Genomic DNA, 19,466 nt, shown 5'->3' on the forward strand with positions numbered 1-19,466 from the left:
TCCAATGCAGGAGACTCTGGTTCGATTCCTGTGTTGGGAAGATCCACTGGAGAAGGGGTAGGCTACCCACTCCAGTAATCTTTGGCTTTCCTGGTGGCTCAGCTGGTAAAGAATCTGCCTGCAATGCAGGAGACCTGGGCTCAGTCTCTGGGCTGGGAAGATCCCCTGGACAAGATCGGGCACGTTCAGGGTGGTATGGCCATAGACAGGAAGATCCCCTGGAGAAGGGAAAGGCTACCCACTCCAGTATTCTGGGCTGGAGAATTCCATGGGCTGTATAGTCCATGGGGTCACAAAGAGTTGGACGCAACTGAGCAACTTCCACTTTAAGCTTTTCTAGATTCCCTACATATGCATTAATACATGCATTTGTTTTTGTTTCTGGAATCTAGGAATGTAATACTGATGAACTGACGTTCAGGGAAGGAATGGAGACGCGGAAGCAGAGAATGGACTTATGGACACAGCAGGGGCAGGAGAGGGTGGGATGAATTGAGAAAGCAGCATCAAATATATACAGTATTAAGTGTAAAATGGATAGCTAGTGGGAAGCTGCTGTATAATACCAGGAGCCCAGATGGTGCTCTTTGATGACCTAGACAGTTGGGATGAGGGAGGGGGATATGTATAATTATTAGAGTCGAGTTGCTGTACACAGAATCCAGCACAGCACTAAGGCAATTTCCCTCCTATTATAAAATAACTTAAAAAAAATAAAAAACTATATTAGTGGTTTCCAGGAGCTTGGATTAAAGAAAGCATCGACAATAAAGTGGCATGGGGGAAATTCTTTTTATAATGGAACTGTTCTAATCATTAAAAAACATGATCTTGCCATTCTGTCTCTTATTTTTCTTATTAGCAGAGTTAAAGGAAAAAAAAAAAAAAAAAGAATCCAATCAACCCTCTAGAGCTGGTATAAGATTAAGTGACACAAAGTAATTGCAAAATATCAAGTACCAAATGTGGGATCAACAAATACACTCTAAGAAAACTATACTCAGTATCCTGTAATAAACCATAGTGGTTTATTAAATAATACAAAAAGAATACATTAATATGTATAACTGAATCAGTGTGCTGTACAGCAGAAATTAACAATATAAATCAACTGTACTTCAAAAAAATAAATGTAAAAGAACACATTGTAAAATCAGTGTTAGTTACTTTCTGCCACTGTACTGTAAAGTAAATTAATAATTCTTCAGTGCTTGCCTAATCCAAGTCTTTGCCTGGAGCAACTTTCTCATCGGATCCACACATGTGAGGACCATGAAGTATAACTGAACTACTGAGCTGCTGAATAAAAAGTGGAACCAGTTATTTCACATCAGAGGGGCTAGAGTTACTTTCAAAATGTACTAGTGACTTCCGGCAAATAGCCAAAAGCTGCCTTATTTTGTCAGCAAATTACCCACTTATGGCCCCTCCAGGAGGTCAATTCTGAAAAGATAACATTGTTTTACTAAAGCAGCTCCACCCTGGGATGGGGGTTGGCAATTGAAGGACAGATGGAATTTCAGTTGGTCTGCTGTCCTCCTGGGTTCTTTGAGCACAGCTTGCTCAACCTGTTCATTCTTGACCAGAGTTATATCCTATAAAGATCACACACAAAGTATAAATTCAAATATTGCTCGAGGCTTAGGTGTCTCTATCTGATTTTCAGGCCACAGATGACTATTTCTTTTTAAGCAACAAAACAATGAATTAGACTCCTAGGGGTACATAACTTTATGAAAGAAAAATATATTTATTATTTTTTTCCAAGTTATAAAAGTTATAGATGCAAAATGGGACATTGAGATGTTACAGAAAAGTATAAAAAAATGAAAAGCTTTTCATTCCTAACAAGTAACAGCTAATATAGTACACTATATGTTTCTGTGTGTATATATATATATATATGCATATATATACACACATTTTTGCTTTAATTGCATCTTAGTTCCATAAACATCAATATTAATGACATCCAGGTTTTTAGAAGAACAGCTCTGAGCAGGTTTCTGTATATGACTCAGGATTGTGTGGTTGTTCTTTGCTTGACCTTGGTGACCTTGAAGAAGAAAAAGATAAACAATGAGATGAACCTGATTATACATTTCTCCCTTCATCCACACTGTCACATCCCTTTTCCTCTTCCTACCTAAGAGTCTCTTCTCCGACTCTCATCTAGCTTATTTAGTGAATTCCTAACTTTTGAGCCACCACCCCAATTCTTTGTTGGGACCCTCAAATGAGATATGCACTCATATCCAGCATAAATGCATGTGGACAGGCAGGAGTTGTTGGAGAACAAGAGAGAGGAAGAAGCAATTATACTCAAGGCCAAGAGTTGAAGGGAAAGTTCTTACTGGGAGGAAAGGTAGAAGGAAGGGGCAAAAGATATTCTTGGTGCCATGCTGTCTGTGAAGGAAGAGTTGGGATATCTCGTTGAGAGCCTGAGAACTGGCAAGACTAAAGAGCATGTGCATTTCTGAGTGCCTGGATATGTCAGCCTTTGAGTTTGATCTGTTTGCATTCCAGTGCAGGCATACCTCAGAGATATTATGGGTTCAGTTCCAGACCACTGTGACAAAGAGAATATTGCAATAAAATGGCACATAATTTGTTTGCTTTCCCAGTACATATAAAAGTTATGTTTATACAATACTATACTGCAGTCTATTAACTGTGTAAGAGCATCAATGTACATAATTGAATAAAAAATACTTTATTACTAAAAAACATTAACTATTATCTGAATCTTCAGTGAGTCATAATCTTTTTTTTTTTTTTTCTGGAGAAGGATCTTGCCTGGATATTGACACGGCTGCCAACTGGTGAAGTTATGTTTGCTGAAGCTTGGGTTAGTGGTGGCAATTTCTTAAATAAGACAATGATGAATTTTGTTGGACTGATTGAGTTTTCCTTTCAGGGAAAATCTCTCTGTAGTATGCAGTGCTGTTTGATAGTGTAGAGGAAATTTATCACCCCCAAAAGATGTTTTTCAGGCATGAGGATTAACTTACATTGATTATTTTTAAGAAATAGAAGTCTCTGGAAATCTTTCTTTTCACATCCTCTTTACTACCTAAAAGATGCTTACTCCTGGAAAGAAAAGTTATGACCAAACTAGACAGCATATTAAAAAGCAGAGACATTACTTTGCCAACAAAAGTCCGTCTAGTCAAAGATATGGTTTTTCCAGTAGTCATGTATGGATATGATAGTTGGACTATAAAGAAACCTGAACACCAAAGAATTGATGCTTTTGAACTGTGATGTTGGAAAAGACTCTTGAGAGTCCCTTGGACTGCAAGGAGATCCAACCAGTCCATCCTAAAGGAAATCAGTCCTGAATATTCATTGGAAGGACTGATGCTGAAGCTTCAATCATTTGGCCACCTGATGCGAAGAACTGACTCATTTGAAAAGACCCTGAAGCTGGGAAAGATTGAAGGCAGGAGGAGAAGGGGATGGCAGAGGATGATATGGTTGGATGGCATCACCGACCCAATGGACATGAGTTTGAGTAATCTCTGGGAGCTGGTGATGGACAGGGAGGCCTGGCGTGCTGCAGTCCATGGGGTCACAAAGAGTCAAACACAACTGAGTGACAACTGAACTGAACTTAGCTACCTAGAGAATTTAGATAGAGGCTGTTCTCAGAATAAAGGTCTCATAAGAGGTATCTGCAAAGAATATGGGCTAAGTGTGGTAGAGGAAACTTTGCAGGGCCCAGAGAGTAGAGTCCACTCTATGTCTGATCTCTGCATGTCCAGCAAACATTTGTTTACTAAAACATTCATTTTTCCATCTTTATGTGAATTGTCTTTCTCCCCAATGGAGGTCTCAAAAAACTACCCCTGACATTCTCTTTTATCATTAACTGAAGATGGTATTTAGGTTGAGGGTTTCAGCCATCTTGGTGAGCTATTCATTTTTTCTGGGTCTCTTCATGAATCAGTCAGTTCAGTAGCTCAGTTGTTTCCAATTCTCTGTGAACTCAAGGACTGCAACTTTAATATGCTGTGTAGGTTTGTCATAACTTTTCTTCCAAGGAGCAAGCAAGTATGACATGTATACTCTCCACGTATACATGTTATTAAACTTTTGTTTGCATTTCTCTTGTTAATCTATCTCATTTTAACTCTTAATCCAGTCTAAAAAACTTAGAAGCGTAGAAGAAATTTTCTTTCCTCGCCAACAATAGACATAGTATAACTTTTATTTTTTTCAAAATTAGAGTCAAACTTCTCAAACCCTGCCACTGTTTTATCAACTAAGTTTGTGTAATATTCTAAATCCTTTATTGTTTCAACAATATTCACAGCATCATCCTCAGGAGTAGATGACATTTCAAGAAGCTCTTTTCTTTGCTCACCCAGAGATGGTTAGATAGTATCACCAAGTCAAAGGACATGAATTTGAGGAAACTCTGGGAGATAGTGAAGGAGGGAAAGGCCTGGCATGCTGCAGTCCATTGGGTCACAAAGAGCCGGGCATGACTTAGAGAACAAGAACAACAAGAAACAACACCACATCTGTTAAAGTTATCATCGAAATCCAACAATTCAGTAACATCTTCAGGCTCCACTTCTAATTCTAGTTCATTTTCTGTATCTACCACATCCGTCATTACTTCCTTCACTGAAGTCATGAACCTTTCAAAATCACCCATGAGGACTGGAATTAATTTCCTTCAAATGCTTATTCATCTTGGAATTTTGACCTCTTCCCATGAAATATGAATGTTCTTTATGACATCTAGAATGCTGAATCCTTTCCAAAAGTTTTTATTTGACTTCGTTTAGATCCATCAGAAGAGACATATCTTTCACTGCAGCTATAGCTTTGTGAAATGTATTTCTTAAATCACAATCCTTGGGCTGCAGAATGGATGTTATGTTAGTATGATAACAACATTAATTTCTTCATATATCTTCATAGGAGATCTTGGGTGATCAGGTGCATTGTCAATGAGCAGTAATATTTTAAAAAGGAATCTTTTTTTCTGTTTTTTGAACAGTAGGTCTTAGCAGTGGACTTAAAATACTCAGTAAAACATGTTGTAAACAGATGTACTGTCATCCAGGCTTTATTGTGCCATTTACAAGAGCAAAAGCAGAGAAGATTTAGCATTCTTAAGGGCCCTAAGATTTTTAGAACTTAGTCACCAGCTGCACTAGCCCATAACAGTAGAGTCAGGCTGTCCTTTGAAGCTTTTAAGCCAGCACTAACTTCTCTTCTCTATGAAAGTTCTAGATGATATCTTCTTACAATACAAGACTGCTTCATCTTCACTGAAAATCTGTTGTTGAGTGTAGCAATCATTATCAATCATCTCTGCTAGGTCTTCTGGATAACTTTCCGCAGCTTCTATATCAGCAACACTTGCTGCTTCACCTTGTGCATTTACGTTAGAGATAGCTTCTTTCCTTAAACCTAATGAATCGGCTTCTGCTAGCTTCAAACTTTCCTTCTGCAGATTTCCTACATCTCTCAGCCTTCACAATATTTAAGTGTTAGGGCTTTTCCCTGAGAATGATTTCTATCCAGACCACAAAAATTTTCCATGTCAACAATAAGGCTGTTTTTTTGTCTTATCATTCATAGGTTCACTTTTGCATAACATTTTTAATTTCTTAAAAACATTTTCTGAAATTCTGGGATGTGGGTCATAGAGGATCCTGCTGTGATTTATGTAGGAGAGTGTTTTGCCTATGTTCTCCTCTAGGAGTTTGATAGTTTCTGGTCTTACATTTAGATCTTTAATCCATTTTGAGTTTATTTTTGTGTATGGTGTTAGAAAGTGTTCTAGTTTCATTCTTTTACAGGTGGTTGACCAGTTTTCCCAGCACCACTTGTTAAAGAGGTTATCTTTTTTCCATTGTATATCCTTGCCTCCTTTGTCGAAGATAAGGTGACCATAGGTTCGTGGATTTATCTCTGGGCTTTCTATTCTGTTCCATTGATCTATATTTCTGTCTTTGTGCCAGTACCATACTGTCTTGATGACTGTGGCTTTGTAGTAGAGTCTGAAGTCAGGCAGATTGATTCCTCCAGTTCCATTCTTCTTTCTCAGGATTACTTTGGCTATTCGAGGTTTTTTGTATTTCCATACAAATTGTGAAATTATTTGTTCTAGTTCTGTGAAAAATACTGTTGGTAGTTTGATAGGGATTGCATTGAATCTAGAGATTACTTTGGGTAGTATAGCCATTTTGACAATATTGATTCTTCCAATCCATGAACACGGTATATTTCTCCATCTGCTTGTGTCCTCTTTGATTTCTTTCATCAGTGTTTTATAGTTTTCTATGTATAGGTCTTTTGTTTCTTTAGGTAGATATACTCCTAAGTATTTTATTCTTTTTGTTGCAATGGTGAATGGTATTGTTTCCTTAATTTCTCTTTCTGTTTTCTCATTGTTAGTGTATAGGAATGCAAGAGATTTCTGTGTGTTAATTTTATATCCTGCAACTTGACTGTATTCGTTGATTAGCTCTAGTAATTTTCTGGTAGAGTCTTTAGGGTTTTCTATGTAGAGGATCATGTCATCTGCAAACAGTGAGAGTTTCACTTCTTCTTTTCCTATCTGGATTCCTTTTACTTCTTTTTCTGCCCTGATTGCTGTGGCCAAAACTTCCAAAACTATGTTGAATAGTAGTGGTGAGAGTGGGCACCCTTGTCTTGTTCCTGATTTCAGGGGAAATGCTTTCAATTTTTCACCATTGAGGGTGATGCTTGCTGTGGGTTTGTCATATATAGCTTTTATTATGTTGAGGTATGTTCCTTCTATTCCTGCTTTCTGGAGAGTTTTAATCATAAATGGATGTTGAATTTTGTCAAAGGCTTTTTCTGCATCTATTGAGATAATCATATGGTTTTTATCTTTCAATTTGCTAATGTGGTGTATTACATTGATTGATTTGCAGATATTAAAGAATCCTTGCATTCCTGGGATAAAGCCCACTTGGTCATGATGAATGATTTTTTTTAATATGTTGTTGGATTCTGTTTGCTAGAATTTTGTTAAGGATTTTTGCATCTATGTTCATCAGTGATATTGGCCTGTAGTTTTCTTTTTTTGTGGCATCTTTGTCTGGTTTTGGAATTAGGGTGATGGTGGCCTCATAGAATGAGTTTGGAAGTCTACCTTCTTCTGCAATTTTCTGGAAGAGTTTGAGTAAGATGGGGACCTAATGAAACTTAAAAGCTTTTGCACAACAAAGGAAACTATAAGCAAGGTGAAAAGACAGCCTTCAGATTGGGAGAAAATAATAGCAAACGAAGCAACAGACAAAGGATTAATCTCAAAAATATACAAGCAACTCCTCCAGCTCAACTCCAGAAAAATAAATGACCCAATCAAAAAATGGGCCAAAGAACTCAACAGACATTTCTCCAAGGAAGACATACAGATGGCTAACAAACACATGAAAATATGCTCAACATCACTCATTATCAGAGAAATGCAAATCAAAACCACAATGAGGTACCATTATACGCCAGTCAGGATGGCTGCTATCCAAAAGTCTACAAGCAATAAATGCTGGAGAGGGTGTGGAGAAAAGGGAACCCTCTTACACTGTTGGTGGGAATGCAAATTAGTACAGCCACTGTGAAAAACAGTGTGGAGATTTCTTAAAAAGCTGGAAATAGAACTGCCATATGACCCAGCAATCCCACTTCTGGGCATACACACCAAGGAAACCAGATCTGAAAGAGACACATGCACCCCAATGTTCATCGCAGCACTTGGACATGGAAACAACCCAGATGCCCATCAGCAGACGAATGAATGAGGAAGCTGTGGTACATATACACCATGGAATATTACTCAGCCATTAAAAAGAATTCATTTGAATCAGTTCTAATGAGATGGATGAAACTGGAGCCCATTATACAGAGCGAAGTAAGCCAGAAAGATAAAGACCATTACAGTATACTAACACATATATATGGACTTTAGAAAGATGGTAACAATAACCCTATATGCAAAACAGAAAAAGAGACTCAGATGTATGGAACAGACTTGTGGACTCTGGGAGAAGGCGAGGGTGGGATGTTTCAGGAGAACAACATTGAGACATGTATATTATCTAGGGTGAAACGGATAACCAGCTCAGGTTGGGTACATGAGACAAGTGCTCGGGCCTGGTGCACTGGGAAGACCCAGAGGGATCGGGTGGAGAGGGAGGTGGGAGGGGGGACTGGGATGGGGAGTACATGTAAATCCATGGCTAATTCATATCAATGTATAACAAAAACTACTGTAATGATGTAAAGTAATTAGCCTCCAACTAATAAAAATTAAAAAAAAAAAAAACAAAACTTTTTGCATTCACAACTTGTCTGTTACAAGAGACCTAACTTTTGACAGCTTTTTTTTTCTTTTCTCACTAAGCTTAATCATTTCTAGTTTTTTATTTAATGTGAGAGATGTATAACACTTCCTTTCACTTGAACACCTAGCAGCTTCTATAGAGTTATTAAATGGCCTAATTTCAATATTGTTTTGCCTCAGGGGATTGGGAGACCAAGGAGAGAGAGAGAGATGGGGGAATTGTCCATCAGGGGAGCATTCAGAACACACATAACATTTATCAAAGAAATTCCCCATCTTATACAAGCATGCAGTTCATGGCACTCCAAAATGATTTCAATAGTAACATCAAAGATCACTAACCCCAGATCAAAACGACAAATTCAAGAAAAAGCTTGAAATATTAAGAGAATTGCCAAACATGACACAGACACTCAAAGTGAAAAATGTTTTGGAAAAATGACTCCAGGAGACTTGCTCTACACAGGATTGCTACAAATCCTTTATTTGTACAATAAATAAATTTAAAAAAGCAAATATGTATGAAGCACAAGAAAGTGAAGTATAATAAAGCAAAGTATGCTCATAGAAGCCTTTGTTAGTATTCAAAGAATTCATTCCACATGAATGTGTGAGTTTGACAAAAACCATAGAATTTGTCCTGTAGGACCAGTCACCTCTGTTGTTGACCAGCATGTGTATCTCACCAAAGGCAGGTAACTTTGTATTCTGAAAGGCTCAGAGACATCCTTGATCATTTATTAATAGATCTGAAATGGGCAAGTAACTACCCTCTGAGATAAAAGATATTTCCTCCACTTTATAGATGATGAATCAGAAGTTTCTAGTACTTAAGTCATTAGTCAACTAGCAAATCATACAGCCAGTATTTGAAATAAACTTAAAAAGTCAAAATTTAATAATTAATCCACCTGATCTGAAAATTCAAACAACTTTACAATATTCAGCTTAGATATAGCTTTTGATAGACTTTCTGAAGTTTCTCTCTTTAATATGATTAAAAATATCCTTAAATAAAAACTATTAGATGTTAACAAAGGAAACTGAAGATGACACAAACAGATGGAAAGATATACCATGTTCTTGGATTAGAAGAATCAATATTGTTCAAATGACTATACTACCTAAGGCAATGTACAGATTTAATGCAATCCCTATCAAATTACCAGTAGCATTTTTCACAGAACTCCAAAAAGTGTATAGTTTGCATAAAACCACAAAAGACCCCAAATAGCCAAAATGATCTTGAGAAATAAAAATGGAGCTGGACCAATCATGCTCCCTGACTACAGACAATACTACAAAGCTATAGTCATTAGAATAGTATGGTACTGCCACACACACACACACAAAATAGATAGATAGATAGATAGATAGATAGATAGATAGATAGATAGATAGATAGATCAATGGCACAAGCTAGAAAGCCCAGAAAGCAGCCTATACACTTATGGCCAATTAAATGATGACAAAGGAGGCAAAAATATACAATGGAGAAAAGACAGTCTCTTCAGTAAGTGGTGATGGGAAAACTTGATAGGTATGTCTAAAAGAATCAACCAGAACATTCTCTAACACCATTAAAAATTAAACTCAGGATGGATTAAGGACTTAAATGTAAGTCTGGATACACTAAAACTCCTATCAGAAATATAGGCAGAATAATCTTTGAAGTAAGTTGAAGCAATATTTTTTGAATCAGTCCCCTAGAGTAATGGAAATAAAAACAAGCATAACCAAATGGGACCTAATTAAACTTAAAAGATTTTGCATAGCAAAGGAAACCATAAATAAAACAAAAAGACAACCCACAGACTGGGAGAAAGTGTTTGCAATGGATGCTAACAACAGGGATTAATTTACAAAATATACAAACAGCTCATACAGCTTAATATCAAAAAACAAACCTAATCAAGACATGGGCAGAGGACCTAAATAGGCATTTCTGTAAAGACATATAGATGGAGAATAGACTCATGAAAAGATGCTCAATATCGCTTATCATTGGAGAAATGAAAATCAAAAATACAATGACTATCACCTCACACCAGTCAGAATGGCAATCACTAAAAAGTCTGCAAGTAACAAATGCTGGAGAGGATGTGGAGAAAAAGAAACCCTCTTACACTCTCGGTGTGAACATAAATTGGTGCATCCACTCTGGACAACAGTATGGAGGTTCCTTAAAAAACTAGAAATAGAGTTACCATATCATCGTACAATCACACTCCTGGGGAAATATCTGGAGAAAACTAATTTGAAGAGATACATGCAACCTAAAGTTCATAGCAGCACTATTTACAATAGCCAAGACATGAAAGCAACCTATATGCCCATTAACAGATGAATGAATAAAGAAGATGGGGGGTAACAATGGAATGCTACTCAGCCATAAAAAGGATAAAATAATGCCATTTGCAGTAACATGGATGAACCTAGTGATTGTCATACTGAGTGAAGTAAGTCAGACAAAGAAGGACAAATATATGATATTACTTACATGTGGATTCTAAAAAAAAAAAAAGAAAGAAAGAAAGATATAAATGAACTTACCAAACACGAAAAGACTGACAGACACAGAAAAAAATTATGGTTACCAAAGGGGATAGTGGTGGGGGGAGGGGAAATAAATTAGGAGTTTTGGATTAACATATACACATTACAGTATATAAAATAGGTAAATAACAAGGACCTACTGTATAGCTCAAAGAATTATACTTGGTTTCTTATAATAACCTATAATGGAAAAGAATCTAAAATAAATATATATATATATACATGTGTGTGTGAATACAATATATAAATATATGTGCGTGTGTGCATAAGTGAATCCCTTTGCTGTACACTTTAAACTAACCTACACTTTAACTATATTTCAGTACAAAAAAATAAGTTTAAAAATATCCTTAAAAAAAGAATGATGAAAAGGAACTTTACACCTGCTAATGACAAGGATTAGCTATTCCACCTGCTGGACTCTGTGTAATAGCAGCGGTATCATTTTCTTAAAGACTTCCACTTTGGAACAACGATGACCCACCAGAAGATCTCACCTTGATGAAACTATGAATTACAGATCTCAGCTGCCTCTTATTCCCAATGCTTGCCAATTCAAAGCACACGAGTGTAAGTCTATCACCTTCTTCACAGTTGATACTGGTCAGCCGCTGTCCATAAACCATGACTTCCATCACTCCTGTATCATCTTGTATTACATAATATATGAATTCTTTACATACCCATTTCTGCAAAAGAAAATTAGCATTCATCTTTTGAGAACTGGATCAGGAATTACCACAACTTTGAAAAATGGAGGGTGTTAGTGGACACTTTTCTCTCAGAACAGTTAATACGAGCTGGAGGTCTAGTATTACAGGTTTCAAACAGTGTAAGATATCTTGTTCAGTTTATCCTCCCATTTAAATTCTCTATCTTTTCTTCCTTTAGGTGTTTGTGTGCTGGGTCGTTCTAGAAAAAGGGATTACTTTCCTAATTTTTCCTGCTTCCATCTAAGAATAGCTGAGATTTCTTAAGGAACTTAGATGTGGTGTGGTCTGATAAGCATTAGAGGCTTTTTTGGATTTCCCTAAGAACAGAGAAGAGAGGCTATTCCTGTCTTATGATGAATCTAAAAAAATTGCTACAAATCCTCCTTCAGTTGATTTTTGTTTCAATATGTAATTCTTTCCTTTATCTTCTGTATTTATTCATTCTTCCCTAATCTGCCCAAATCTTGACTATAGATCATCTCATTCCATTGTTCTAGTTTCTATGTCACTTATGTTACTCATCAATTCTGTTAACGCTCATGTATGCACAGTCTCTATAACATAGTGCACAAAAAACAGGGGATAAGTAAACAGCCACCCTAGAAGACATATATAATGGAATATGAAACATATTACATAAAAGTTAGGTTACATACATATTACATAAAAGTTACATAAAAGTTAGATCAGCTAAGTATTTCTATGAAGCATTGGGACTGAAATACCTACACTGATTCTAAGAATTCACCTAAATTCTACCTTTTACTGTCCATATTAACAAATTTAAAAATGAAGTGACTTGATTTCTCACATTTTTTCAATATCCATATCTCTCATCTTAATTAACGCTAAAGATTTTGGCTCAACAACTTTTTGATGAAAGAATGTGAAAATGTGAGAACACTTTACGGTTCAGATGATCAGAATCTTAGCTAATTATTGATAAGAGCAGATTCTAGGGCAAAGCAGTGTATTGATTTCTCATCTTGTTTGTCACAGTTGAAATCCAAGCTTGAAAGAACAATTCTTTATTCACAAATTAACCTAAACTGTCACTGAAATAGGTGAGGTAGAACTCAAAAAAAAAAAAAAACCACAATTATAAGAAGTGCTCTATGATAACATGTTAATAATATGTTAGTAGATAAATATAAATATAAACTCTGCACAGGGTGGCTGTGAATGGATCAGTACAGCTCATAAAATACTATGATTTCTGGTGAATCACTTTCTTAAAAACTTGTATTTTGTTATGGCAAGAAGAATGTTAAGAAATTATCAGCCCTATGTTCTGAAGTGAAAGACTGCACCCAACTATCCCTGGTCAGAAGGGCTTTGAGTTCCTATATTTATGAAGTTAACTATATTCATTTGGCAGTTAAGACTTCTGAATTCTGGGATTGCAGGAGAAATATTGCAAAACAATGATGTGGACTTACCTTACACACCAGAAAAACCCCATTCACAAATGTTCCTGGATCTTGCAGATGAAGATGACTGATTTTAGGAGTTGCCTTTGCCTTTTGAATTAGGCTTTTAGAGATCTCCATCTTTCGTTCAGGTTTAACATCAGACACAGATAAGACATTGAACACTTCCAGGAACCCATTGCGGCCAATATAATCTGATATGGCAATGACTTTATTGGGGATAAACTTCTCCTTCAGGGCAACATTGTAAACCTTCACTTGGAAGAACTGACTCTCAGTAGCCACTGTGGCATGGAACATCTCCTTGCTTCCTGTGACATCATATGTGAATGGTTCCGTTGCCTTCAGCACCATCACTTCTTTGGGGCCCCTCTGGAAGCCCTCCTCTCTGGAAGCTTCTTTAGGGACAGACTTCAATCTTGGTTTCTACTTAGAAGCACACACCAAAAACAGGCACAGTTAAGAAAAGGAATGCAGCCTCATTCCCTAATGAAAACCATCTATGGCTTAATGTTGAACCTCAATAAAGAACATAATTGGGTAGAGTTTGAGGAAAAGAAAAAGAAACTAAACAAAGGTCACTGACATGGTATAAATAAACTAATGGAATAATGGAGAAGATGTCATCAGTGATTTCTCTGTTTGTTTGTTTTTTCCATTGCTTTATGAGTGTGGTAGGAAGAATATTTTTCTTTAAAAAGTGTTCGCTCAAAAGAAAAAGTACTTTTTTTCCCAACAAGAGCTATGTAGACTACAGGGGCAGCAGACAGTAGCAATGCTGCGGTGTGGTGATTCCTAGTAGAGATGAGAATGAAAAAAAATCATCTTAAATTATCCCATTAACTTATGTTAGTGCACAAGTTAAGATACAAATCATGATGAAATAGTGATACTGTGCAGGCCTTGAGGGGCTCCTGGGCACAAGGCTTTTGTGTCCCCCATTTCTTTGACTATAGGAAGTAGCCTTCATTCAACCTCCATGACCTTCCCTGAGTTCAAGCAACAGTTAATTGAGGAAGTAAATGGGAGACCAAGAAGAAAGAGTCAAGAGTAGCCTTGGGGCAAGGTACTGTTTCCCCATCAGAGGATACAAACAAAAATATCTTTAATCTATTTTGCAGATACTGAATCCTCCTCCAGATGGGAGAAGTTAATTAATGATTAACAATGATATGCTGCCTACAAGCATGTAGATCCCAGACCAGCTGGACTTGAAGGTTTTGGTGCTGACTCCTACTTAGCTCATCACCAACCCATTAGAAGAATGTCCATGTGCTTATCATGCTTTCTTTTACTATAAAACTTGTCACTATCTTCCTCAAGTTGAGACATATGAGTTTGAGGGCATTAGCCCACTGTGTCCCCCTTTGCCAGGCAAAGCAATAAAGCTATCTTTTTCTATGTCACCCAAAACTCTGTCTCTGAGATTTGGTTCAGCACGGGTGTACAGAGAAGTTGAATTTTCTGCATCAGTAGCACTGAGAGTAGAGAATGGCTCCAGTTAGAATCCACTGTTCATCCCTGTTGGTGTTCAGTCACTAAGTCATGTTCAACTCTTTGCAACCCAATGAACTGCAGCATGCAGACTCCTCTGTCCTTCACTGCCTCCTGCATTTGCTCAAATTCATGTCCATTGAGTTGGTGATGTTATCTAACCATCTCATCCTCAGCCACCACCTTATCCTTTGCCTTCAATCTTTCCCAGCATCAGAGTCTTTTCCAGTGGGTCAGCTCTTCGCACCAAGTGGTCAAAATATTAGAGCTTCTGCTTCAGCAACAGTCCTTCCAGTGAATATTCAGGGTTGATTTTCTTTAGGATTGACTGGTCTGATCTTCTTCCTGTCCAAGGGACCCTGAAGATCTCTAGCACCACAATTCAAAAGCATAGATTCTGTGGCACTCAGCCTGCTTTATGATCCACCTCTCATATCCATACACGACTACTGGAAAAATTATAGCTTTGATCTTTGGCAGCAAAGTGTTGTCTCTTCTTTTTAATACAGTGTCTGGGTTTCTCATAGCTTTCCTTCCAAGGAGCAAGTGTATTTCATGGTTGCAGTCACCATCCACGGTGATTTCAGAGCCCAAGAAAATAAAATCTGTCACTGCTTCTATTTTTTCCCCCTTCTATTTCCCAAGAAGTGATGGGATCGGATGGCATGATCTTAGTTTTTTGAATGTTGAGTTTTAAGCCAGATTTTTCACTCTCCTCTTTCACCCTCATCAAGAGGATCTTTCCTCTTCAATTTCTGCCATTAGAGTTGTATCATCTGCCCATCTGAGGTTGTTGATATTGCTCCTGGCAGTCTTAATTCCAGCTTGTGCTTCATCCAGCCTGGCATTTAGCGTGATGCACTCTGTCCAGAAGGTAATAAGCAGGGTGGCAGGATGCAGTCTTGTTATACTCTTTTCCCAATTTTGAACCCATTAGTTGTTTCATGTCCAGTTCTATAAAAACTGTTGCTTCTTGGCCCACATATAGGTTTCTCAGGAGACAGGTAAGGAGGTATGGTATTCCCATCTCTCTAGTATTCTCCACAGTTTTTTGTGATCCACGGTCAAAGTCTTCAGCATGGTCAATGAACCAGAAGTAGATTTTGGGGGGGAATTCCCTTGCTTTTTCCATGATACAAAGAATGTTGACAATTTGATCTCTGATTCCTCTGCCTCTTTGAAACTCAGCTTCTACATCTAGAATTTCTCAGTTCATGTACGGTTGAAACCTAGCTTGAAGGATTTGGAGCATAATTGTGCTAACATATATGGTAGTTTGAACATTCTTTGGCATTGCCTTTCTTTGGAATTGGGATGAAAACTGAACTTTTCCAGTTCTGTGGCCACTGCTATGTTTTCCAAATTTGCTAACATACTGAGTGCAGCACTTTAACAACATCAGCTTTCAGGATTTTAAATAGCTTAGTTGGAATTCTGTCACCTCCACTAGCTTTGTTTGTAGTATGCTTCCTAAGGCCCAGCTGACTTCTTACTTCAGGATGTCTGGCTCTAGGTGAGTGACCACACCATCATGGTCATCTGGGTCATTAAGATCTTTCTTGTGTAGTTCTTCTGTATATTCTTACTAACCTCTTCTTAATCTCTTCTGCTTCTCTTAGGTCCTTATCATTCCTGTCCTTTATTGTGCCCATTTTTGCATGAAATATTTCCTTGATATCTTGAATTTTCTTGAAGAGATCTCTAGTCTCTCCCATTCCATTGCTTTCCACTATTTCTTTGCATTGTTCATTTTAAAAGGCCTTCTTGTCTCTCCTTGCTATTCTCCAGAACTCTCCAATCAGTTGGGCATATCTTTCCCTTTCTCCCTTGCCCTTCACTTCTCTTCTTTCCTCAGCTATTTGTAAAGCCTCCTCAGACAATCACTTTGCTTTCTCGCATTTCTTTTTCTTTGGGATGATTTTGAACACTGCCTCCTATACACCCCAGTAGATGTGACAATTTAAAGACCAAAATTAGACAGTCCTCTTCAGGAAAGCAGTTATGTTGAAAAAGTATTAATAAAACAGTCATTGGAAGAATCTCATGAATTTTCTGAATGTGGAAATGTCCTGGATAAAGGACATTTTGAAGAGTAACAAAATCAGCCACCCCAAAATATGTTTCCTTGGTACAAGATTATTTTAAGCTGATTGTTTTTACAAAACAGCATACATAGAGGAAGCTCTAAAACCAGAAATGAAGATGCCTTTTTGTAAGGAAAATTTGTATTTATAAATTAAATCTCCATTTCTAAGTGTGTCTATCTCTGTGTATCAGGAAGAGAAGGAGGACTCTAAACCTTGGGAGAATATTATCACTAGAGGAGAAACTAACTTAAACCTGCATAATAAACATTACCCTTGTTTACCCTAATTTTCCTGGTAACTTTCCTATAACTGACCTCCCACACTTTTCTTTCATCTTTCACTAAAGATGGTATTTTAAATTGGTGGCTTAGGCCTCCTTAGGGAGTTACTTATTTTTCCTGGGTATCTTCTATGTATAGATGAGGTACACCTGTTTGTAAACTTCTGCTTGTTTGTTTGTTGTTTTTTTTCTTGTTAATCTCAGTTTTAACAAAGATACCACTCCAATGACAGAAAGTGAAGAGGAACTAAAGAACCTCTTGATGCATACGAAAGAGGAGATTGGAAAAGCCAGCTTAAAACTAAATATTAAAAAAAAAAAAAAAAAAAACCTAAGATCATGGCATCTGGCCCCATTACTTCATGGCAAATAAAAGGGGGAAAGGTGGAAGCAGTGACAGATTTCCTCTTCTTGGGCTCTAAAATCACTGCGGTTGGTGACTGCACCCATGAAATCAGAAGATGATTGCTTCTTGGCAGAAAGCAGTGACAAACCCCGACAGTGTGTTGAAAAGTGGAGACATCACTCTGCTGACAAAGTCAGGATTATGGTCTTCCCAATTGTCGCATATGGTTGTGAGAGTTGGATCGTAAAGAAGGCAGAGTGCCAAAGAATTGATGCCTTTGAACTGTGGTGCTGGAGAAGACTCGTGAGAGTCCCTTGGACAGCAAGGAGATCAAACCAGTCAATCTTAAAGGAAATCTACCCTGAATACTCATTGGAAGGACTGATGCTGAAGCTCAATCTCCAGTATTTTGGTCACCTGATATGAATAGCCAACTCATTGGAAAAGTCCCTGATGCTGGGAAAGATTGAGGGCAGCAGGAAGCTGCCCTCTTCTAGGACATCAGAGGATGAGATGGCTGGATGGCTGGATGGCATCACTGATGCAATGGACAAAAATCGGGCAAACTCCAGGAGGTGGCGAGGGACAGGGAGGCCTGACGTGTTGCAATCCATGGGGTCACAAAGAGTCAGACACAACTGTGCACTTGAACAACAACAATCTTTGTTTTAAAAAAGGGATCTCAGCTAAGAGCTTAGAAGGGCGGAGGGGAAATTATTTTTCCTCCTCTACACACTCCTGATAGAATAATGGCAGGATCCTGAGGAGAAGAATGCCAAAAGGGAAGTCAGGTGCCAAGGAGCTTTTCTATGACCTCCTATCTACCCAGTGGGTGGCACCATTTCTGAGTTTTAGAAGAGCGGTTTGAATTGGAAGGGAGGCCACTGATCTGTAAGAGGAAGTATGAAGGCAAAGGCAGGCTATGAGAGCCCTAGGGACCAGTTCATGGAGACAGGACAGCCGCCTCCACACACCAGCAGCCGTGCTCCTTGTGGTCTGACCTGCACAAGCGTACAAGCTATGACCTGTGGGTCGCGGGGCTCAACTCTGATAACATTTTCATCACTGTGGCCAATTCTCCCCATATCCAAGTGCTCATTCCCAGGACAAGTTAATCAGTAACAACAAATTTCTTACTAGTAATATGAGCAGCATCTTGAGAAGAAGTACACAGGACTTAAGAAAAAAATTATGTTCTATACACAGGCTCATGAAAGTAGACCTGATGGACACAGGTTCTTATTATGTTCATTGTATGTATGTGGAATACTGAAATAGCCTAAGGTCAAATAGCAAATAATTATTGTTTAACTTATAAAATAATCATGCAATTATTCTTTTATGTTAAAATAATAATTTAAATCTACATTTCTTGAATAGCATTTCAAGATGAAAGAAAAAGACTGAATTATAGAAAAATATGTGTAATGTGATCAACCTGAAACAAATTGATATTCCTTGTGTATACATAACAAAAGGTACAATCAGAAAGTCTATTTACCAAAAGAGAGTGTGTGATAGAGGGGAGATTTCAGACAGTTAACACTAATTATCTTTGTCCATGTATCTACATTTCCTAAATTTCTGCATCCTAATATGGATGATATTATTTCCAAAAGAAAAAAGAGAAAGATGATAGTGCTGTGTTTCTATATTTCTCTACCCTATTGCACCCTAAGTTCTCTCTTTCATAGTGAGAAAACTATAAGAAAACTTTCTTTCATAGTATTGAAGGAAACACAAAAATAAAATTAAACAAATTACTAATTATACCCACCACTGAAGAGGAATGATTTAAGTGCACACTAGGCCATAGATTATCCTAAAGCAAAGGACAGCGTAGTGAGAGTCAGAATTTGAATGCCAGTAGCATCTCAAAGTACACACTCAGTAACAACATGTGTGACCTAATTAATAAAGAATTGGATGCTGTCAGAGATTAGTGAGAAGCTCTTTTATGGTTCTACTGGTCCCTGTCATTATATTGTAAGAAGAGGGAAATACTGAAAATGAGAATCTGGTACCTTAGTTGAGGAACTGCTGGATGTGGTTGGTGGCAGCTTCTGAGGAGTCTGGAAGTAATTCTCAATTGAGGTTTTGCTGCATGTTGGAACTTCCAGAAGCTGACTCTGCTCCAGGGATAGTTCCATCTTGGGGTCAGCAGTTCTAGCGGTTATGTCTTCTATTTTTCCAATTGAAATACATGCAGTTTCTTCTTTCTGGTTAAT

At 37.6% G+C, this 19,466-nt stretch overlaps 1 protein-coding gene across 1 annotated transcript in view; it reads right to left on the minus strand.

Annotated features, from left to right (window-relative positions):
• Positions 1–1,730: 1,730 nt before the first annotated feature.
• The window catches only part of LOC110132545 (interferon-activable protein 203-like), a 44,547-nt gene continuing 26,811 nt past the window's right edge, over positions 1,731–19,466 (minus strand). The window contains exons 6-9 of the mRNA XM_020885975.2: positions 19,263–19,457; positions 13,041–13,457; positions 11,386–11,577; positions 1,731–2,056 (exon numbers count right to left, since the gene is read on the minus strand). Coding sequence (XP_020741634.2) covers positions 2,018–2,056; positions 11,386–11,577; positions 13,041–13,457; positions 19,263–19,457 — 843 coding nt within the window. The 3' untranslated portion in view covers positions 1,731–2,017. The remainder of the gene's footprint in view (positions 2,057–11,385; positions 11,578–13,040; positions 13,458–19,262; positions 19,458–19,466) is intronic.

Source organism: Odocoileus virginianus, chromosome 5 (assembly GCF_023699985.2).
Source record: "Odocoileus virginianus isolate 20LAN1187 ecotype Illinois chromosome 5, Ovbor_1.2, whole genome shotgun sequence".
NCBI classification, from domain to species: domain Eukaryota; kingdom Metazoa; phylum Chordata; class Mammalia; order Artiodactyla; family Cervidae; genus Odocoileus; species Odocoileus virginianus.